A 7772-nucleotide genomic window follows, 5' to 3' on the forward strand; every position below is an offset into this window, starting at 1 on the left:
AGTTCATCCTGTTCTTGGTGGACCATGCCACCTCATACCTGGAGGCTATCCCTCTGAGGTCAGTGTATGCCATTGTGGTAAGCCAGGCATTGATGAGGATTTTTACCCACATAGGATTCCACAAAGAAGTGGTATCTTACTGGGTACCAACTTCATATCTACCTATGCAAAGTCTCTGTGGACGGAGTGTGGTGCAACCTTCAAGTTCACCACTCCCTACTGTAGGAAAGTACTATCTTGCCTGGCATGTTATCCCCGTTTTTACATGTATGTAAGTTTGTTTTTGCCTGTCTCACTGGGATCCTGCTAGCCAGGACTCCAGTGCTCATAGTTTGTAGCCTGAATGTGTGTATCTGTGTAGTGACTAACTGTGTCACTGAGACTCTGCTAAACAGAACCTTGGTGCTTATGCCCTCTCTGCCTTTAAAGTTATCACTATAGGCTAGTGACCATTTTTACCAATTCTAATTGAAACCCCCTTATAATTCCCTAGTATATGGTACCTAGGTACCCAGGATATTGGGGTTCCAGGAGATCCCTATGGGCTGTAGCATTTTTTTACACCCATAGGGAACTCAGACAAATCTTACATGGGAATGCCAATGCAGCCTGAGTGAAATAACGCACACGTTATTTCACAGCCATTTTCACTACACTTAAGTAACATAAAAGTCACCTATATTTCTAGCCTTCACTTGCTGAAGGTTAGGTGCAAAGTTGCTAAGTGTGAGGGCACCCTTAGACTAGCAAAGGCACCCCCACATAGTTGAGGGTCCTTTACCGGGACTTTGTGAGTGCGGGGGCACCATTACACGTGTGCACTACATATAGGTCAATACCTATATGTAGCTTCACAATGGTAACACCGAATATGGCCATGTAACATCTGTAAGATCATGGAATTGTCCCCCATGCCAAATATGGTATAGGGTACCAATCCCATGCATCCCTGGGGCTCCACTATGGACCCCGGGTACTGCCAAACCAGCTCTCTGGGGTTTTCTCTGCAGCTAGTGCTGTTGCCACCCCACAGACAGGGTTCTGCCCGCCTGGGGTCTAGGCAGCCCAGTTCCAGGAAGGCAGAACAAAGAATTTCCTCTGACAGCAGGTATTACACCTTCTCCCTTTGGAAATAGGTGGTAAGGGCTGGGGAGGAGTAGCCTCCCGCAGCCTCTGGAAATGCTTTGAAGGGCACAGATGGTGCCCTCCTTGCATAAGCCACTCTACACTGGTTCAGGGAGCCCCCAGTCCCTGCTCTGGCGCACAACTGGACAAGTGACTACTCCCTTGTCTATCACCACCTCAGGGGTGGTGCCCAAAGCTCCTCCAGTATGTCCCAGACCTCTGCCATCTTGGATCCAGAGCTGTGAGGGCACTCTGGATGCCTCTGAGTGGCCAGTGCCAGCAGGTGACGTCAGAGACCCCTCCTTATAGGTGCTTACCTGACTAGGTGGACAATCCTCCTCTGAGGGCTATTTAGGGTCTCGCCTGTTGGATTTTCCTCAGATAACGACTTGCAAGAATTCACCAGAGTACCTCTGCACCTCTCTCTTGGACTTCTGCCAAGGATCGACCGATGACTGCTCCAGGTTGCCTGCAAAACTGCAACAAAGTAGCAAGAAGACTACCAGCGACATTGTAGCACCTAATACTGATGGCTTTCTTGACTGTTCCTGGTGGTCCATGCTCTGGGGGCTGCCTACCTTCATCCTGCACTGGAAACCACAAAGAAATCTCCTGTGGTTTGACGGAATCTTCTCCCTGCTTCAGCAGGCACCAAACTTCAGCATCACCAGTACTCTGGGACCCCTCTCATCTTGATGAGCATGGCTCTTGGACCACAGGTGGTGGACCCAAGTGACCTAGACTGTCCAGTGGTCCAACTGTCCAAATTTGGAGGAGGTAAGTCCTTGCCTCCCCTCTCCAGTCAGTAATCCTGTGCACCACATGAACTGCAGCTACAAGGGCGCCTGTGCACATTTACATGAAATCCTGCATGCACAGCCAAGCCTACGTCCCCGGCACTCTGTCCTGCGATTCTCAGCTCCCTGACTTGATCTCTGGTATTGTGGGACCCTCTTTTGCAGTGTTGAGATGGCCGTCATGTTCATACATCTTAAACCCATGGTCAAGGACTTCTGTGGGTGCTACCTTCTTGTGCTTGGGCTCTCTACATTGCTGAGGGCCCCCTCTGTCTATGCTCCCAAGTGGCGAAATCCTGGTCCTTCCTGGGCCCAGGCAGCACCCTTTTTCTTGACTCTTGCAGCTAGCAAGGCTTGTTTGTAGTCTTTTGCCAAAGAAACAACTCTACATCCTCCAGCACTCTGTGGGACATCCTCTGCATGAAGAAGATATTCCTAGCACCTTTCATTGTTGCAGAATATTCAGCTTCTTCCATTCAGAGGCAGCCTTTTTGCACCTTTATCCAGGGTTTGGTGGTCTCCTGCCTTCCCTGGATACTTTCACGACTCTTGGACTTTGCCCCCTTCCTTTGCAGGTCCTCAGGTCCAGGAATCCATCTTTATTGCTTTGCAGTCTGTTGTGGTCTTTGCAAAATCCTCTATCACAAGTTTAGTGTGTTTCTGGGGAAATAGTAGTACTGTACTCCTCCTTTTCATGGTCTTGGGGTGGGGTATCTTCGACACCCTTAGTGTTTTCTTACACTCCCAGCCACACTCAATACACAACACTAGCCTAGGGGTCCATTTGTGGTTCACATTCCACTTTCATAGTATATGGTTTGTGTTGCCCCAGGCCTATTGCATCCTATTGTATCCTACAGTGTTTGCACTATTTTTCTAACTGTTTACTTACCTGATTTTGGTTTGTGTGTATATTTTGTGCATTCTACTTACCTCCTAAGGGACTTTGGGGGTGATTCTAAGTCTGGCGGGCGGCGGAGGCCGCTCGCCAGACTTCCCCCACCAAAATACCGCTCCGCGGTCGAAAGACCGCTGAGGGTATTTTGGGATTTGCCCTGGGCTGGCGGGCGACCGCCAAAAGGCCGCCCGCCAGCCCAGGGCAAAGCAGACACTGAAATACAAAGTGGGCCCTCTTACGGGGGCCCCTGCAGTGCCCATGCCATTGGCCAGAGACCCGCCAGGAACAGGATGGCGGTAGGGGGTGTCAGAATAACCATGGCGGCGGAGCGCGCTCCGACGCCATGGAGGATTCACAGGGGCAGCGGTTTTCCTTGTCTGACCGCGGCCGAACCGCCGCGGTCAGAATGCCCTGGGGGGCACCGCCGGTCTGTCGGCGGTGCTCCCGCCGACCCTGGCCCCGGCGGTCTCTGACCGCTGGGGTCAGAATGACCCCCTATATCCTCTGAGATATTTTTGGCATATTGTCACTAAAATGAAGTACCTTTGTTTTAAGTAACCCTGAGTAATGTGTTTCTTATGATATAGTACCTATATGATATAAGTGATATAGTAGGAGCTTTGCATGACTCCTAGTTCAGCCTAAGCTGCTCTGCTATAGCTATCTCCATCAGCCTAAGCTGCTAGAACACTACTAATCTTCTAATAAGGGATAACTCGATCCGGCACAAGGTGTAAATACCATCAGATACCCACTATAAGCCAGGCCAGCCTCCTACACCTACCACACTCAAGGAAATGGGTTGGTTGAAAGGTTGAACCGCACCATGAAAGGCATGATTATGGGTCTGTTGTAGTGGAGCACAAAAATAATATCACCTATCTGGTGAACTTGGAGACTCCCAGGAACCCTTTGATGGTCCTTTATGTGAACCACCTCAAACTGCATTTTGAGAGTTCTGAACTAATTATGCTCTTAGCAACAGATGATGAATGGAGGAGGAGAGTGAACCTCTTCCTGACCTCCTGTCTGCCCAAGAGAAAGATGGGTCCGTCGAGAGTGTGAATCTCACCCTGGAACAGCAGCAAGACTGTCGCTAGTTGCTAGAACAGTTTGTCTCTCTGTTTTCCCTGACCCCATGGAGTCACTCATTTGATACCCATGATATGAACAGTGAGGATAGTCCACCTGTGAAACATAAGATATACAGGGTGACTTACAAGGTGCATCAAGGATGAAGTTTCTAAGATGTTAGCCATAGGGGTGATATTGTTCTCTAACAGTACTTGGTCAGCCCAATAGTCTAGGTCAAAAAGTCTGCTGCCCCAAGTACCACTCCTGAACTTAGGTTCTATGTGGACTACCATGGACTCAGTGCTGCCACTAAGACTGACTCACACCCCATCCTCTGAGCTTATCAGCTCATTGAGCTGCTAGGAGATGCCAGGATCCTCAGTACATTTGACTTAACATCTGGGTACTGGTAGATGGGAGCAAAGAGAGGTCAGCATTTTCAACACCAGAGGGGCACTTCCAGTTCTGAGTAATGCCTTTAGGGACAACAAAAATGCCCCTACTACCTTTCAGAGGTTGGTCAACCAGGTTTTAGCTGAGCTGGAGGATTTCAGTGCTGCTGACCTTGATGGAAATGCAGTGTCAGCTTCAACTGGGAGGATCATCTGTATCACCTCTAAGAAGTTTTGAAGTCCCTGTAGGAGGAAGACCTCACTATTAAGGCCAGTAAGTACCAAATAGGGCAGGGATCTGTGGTATACATGGGACACCAGGTGGGGAGTGGCCAGGTGGCACCACTACTATCCACAATTGATGCCATTCTCACTTGAGAACCCCTCAAAACCCAGACAGAGATGAATGCCTTGCTTAAAGAGGTCCTCTGGTCACCCAAACAATGTAATTTTCACTTCAAAGAGGCAAGGCCATCAAGAGGAGGTGGGGAAGTTGACCCACCACACTATCAGAACAATTAGATTTACTACCCCATCATTGAACGTATATCCCCTCCTCAAGAAAAATAAGGTCCTCTGGAGCAACTGCACTTCTCCTGGGGTGATTTAAACCTACATGGACTCCTGAAGTGCAGATCCCATCCCACATGTGGGAGACATACCATGTGCAATTGTTTCCAGCTCTCCATACCAGAGAAGAGTGTTTTTCATTGGCTTTTTGATGGAACAAATTTATAGCCATTGCGTTGAACTGTTGATGGCTGGTGCTAATATGTTGTACTATTTGCATACAATAGCCTTAAATAGTGGGACATTTGTGAATATCAAGTGACAATAGTGTCTTTCTTTGCTGCTACTGAGTTACACCCTCTTTGATAAATTTGAGGGCTTTTGAAGCAATAGAATGCTATATAATGTCTTGCAAGGCAAACTGATCTATTAACACTGATGAACGTCTGCTGTCTAATTTTATGCATTTTGCAATTTTTTATGCTTTAATTACTTTGGGACATCTTTTAGCATTCTGTGGTGCAAGGAATATAAGCTTGAGCAGCAAAAGAAAGTTGACACTCCTGTATTTAGTGAGACATTAAGCAACCAAATGCTGGATGACTATACCACTTTGTTTCCATTTCTACCGGGCTGGCACTTCATTCATAAAATAAACTGATGAATACTTCACATATTTAAAGAAAAATGTGTTTGTGGATAAGTTTCTGAAAAGCCATCTTCACATCTTTGTTTCTCAGACTGTAGATCATGGGGTTCAACATTGGGGGTGTCACAGTATAAAATACAGCAATCATTTTATCCTGATTTTCAGTTTCGGAGTTTTTAGACACTGGTCTCATGTACATGGAAATGACGGTGCTGTAGAATATGGTGACAATGATCAAATGAGAGGCACATGTGGAGAAGGCTTTTAGTCTAGCTTCAGAGGAGCGGATTCGCACAATTGTGATGATGATTCGGCTATAGGAGATGACAGTGAAGACACTTGGTATCACAAGTATAAATATTGCAACAGAGAAAATTATCATCTCTGTGGCAAAGATGTCCACACAAGCCATCCTCAGAAACGTTGGAACCTCACAAAGAAAATTGTTGATTATTTTTGTCCCACATAATGGCAACTGTAGTGTAAAAAATGTATCCAGGAGTGACATCACACTGCCACTTAACCAGCAGCAGGATGCCAGTGTAATGCAGACAAATGTGCTCATGATGACTCTGTAGCGCAAGGGATACACTATGGCTACATAACGATCATAAGCCATGACTGCTAGAAGGACACACTCTGTACCACCCAGGAACAACGATATGTACATCTGAGATGCACAACCCTTGAAACTGATTGTCTTCCTCACAAGGAGTTGGGCCAACATGTAAGGAACGATTGATGATGAGAAGCAAATATCCAACAAGGAGAGATTCCCAAGAAAGAAGTACATAGGAGTATGAAGACGGGGGTCACAGATCCATGCTGTGATCAGAATGGCATTTCCAATGAGTGTTAATATATAAATCACTAAGAATAACACAAATAGAATAATCTTCAGATCCGGATCTTCAGTTAGACCCAGCAGCAAGAACTCTGAAATCAAACTTCCATTATTCATCTTGGTTCTGTCCATTTTTATCACAACTGTAGGAAAATAAAGAAATATCCATGGTAAATACATTGTGCAAAAAGCTAGCAAATGGCCTGACAAAATACACACATCATACCCACTACTTAAAATAAGTACAGCTATCACCCACAAAAGTCAATTTAAAATTGTGACTCTTCTCTTAAAAAAGGCTTAATTATTAAAGCAATTTTGGCAGGTGTGCATCTCACTCATTTAATCCAATCAGAATAGGTTTACAATTGACAATAAGTCTGGAACAATAAAATATAATCCTATCACTTCTTTTCTCTGTGTTCCCAGAGTTACCAACACTGGAAATGTACACTTTCCCAAGAGGTGCAACATGGAGGATATCTTATTTCTCCTAGTTTTTTCCTCTTTCTATGTATGCTGCATTCTGATAAAGCCTCTCAAGATTGTTTCTGTGCAAGAAGGTAGCCCATTCCCAGCAGCAGCTTCCCCTAGTGGGCATAAGAACTCCGTCCCATGTTTATTTTGCTATCCATTTCTGCCTCAAATTAAATATTGAAATAGTAATGGGGATAAAAGACACACACACACTTGCATTAGCACTTGTGGGCACTATAACTCTTAATACACACACACAACTTAACTAAAATCTTATACACACAGCACTCACCATTTATCACAGTCACTAACTCTGGTAGATGGCACACATTCCCACTTTGCGCAGCCTTCTTTTCAGTCTGCCATCATTAAATTCCTGCACTGAAGAACTCACATCCCTGAGGCTTGTGGGGTCAGTAGTCTGGCATAGCAATAGCCTCATGGGCAGAGCTCCACCCCTTGAGGATGTTTTATTAAAGTTATCCTCGGGGTCTTCAGGCAAAAGCCCTGCAGCACCAGGGGCTTCATGTCAGTCAAGGTTAGGAACTATCCCACTCTATCTTTTGCTAACTTGTCACAGGTTGGAGTTGTAGGAAAGTAGCCTCTTTCTAGCTTGGTTACCCCACTTTTGGCCTGTTTGTCAGTGTATTTTACTGTGTCTACTGGGATCCTTCTAATCAGGACTACAGTAGTTATTTTCTCTCCTTTAAATTGTGGTTGTTGCAAATGGTAACCCAGAATTTTACCCACAATTGGCATACTGGTGTCCCCTTATAAGTCCCTACTATATGCTACATAGGTACCCAGGGCATTGGGGTTCCAGAGGATCACTATGGGCTGAAGCATATATTTTGCCATCTATAGGAAGCCCATACAAACGCATTGACATTGCAGTCTGCGTGAAAAGGTGCATGTACCCTTTCACTGCCATTTAGACTGCACCAGGTCACTTTTAAGGCCCTCCAGCCCTGAGGGCAGGGTGAAGAGTACCTGTGTGTGAGGACAC

General features: G+C 46.0%; 1 protein-coding gene across 1 annotated transcript; it reads right to left on the bottom strand.

Annotated features, from left to right (window-relative positions):
* Window positions 1-5473: 5473 nt before the first annotated feature.
* Window positions 5474-6421, bottom strand: LOC138296973 (olfactory receptor 2D3-like). The gene has a single exon (XM_069236488.1). It carries the CDS (start codon window positions 6419-6421, stop codon window positions 5474-5476), a length of 948 nt encoding a protein of 315 aa, XP_069092589.1.
* Window positions 6422-7772: the final 1351 nt, after the last annotated feature.

The sequence above is a fragment of the Pleurodeles waltl genome, chromosome 5 (assembly GCF_031143425.1).
Source record: "Pleurodeles waltl isolate 20211129_DDA chromosome 5, aPleWal1.hap1.20221129, whole genome shotgun sequence".
NCBI lineage: Eukaryota > Metazoa > Chordata > Amphibia > Caudata > Salamandridae > Pleurodeles > Pleurodeles waltl.

Coding starts and splice junctions, on each gene's coding strand:
- LOC138296973 (XM_069236488.1), bottom strand. CDS start 6,421: ATGGACAGAACCAAGATGAATAATGGAAGTTTGATTTCAGAGTTCTTG.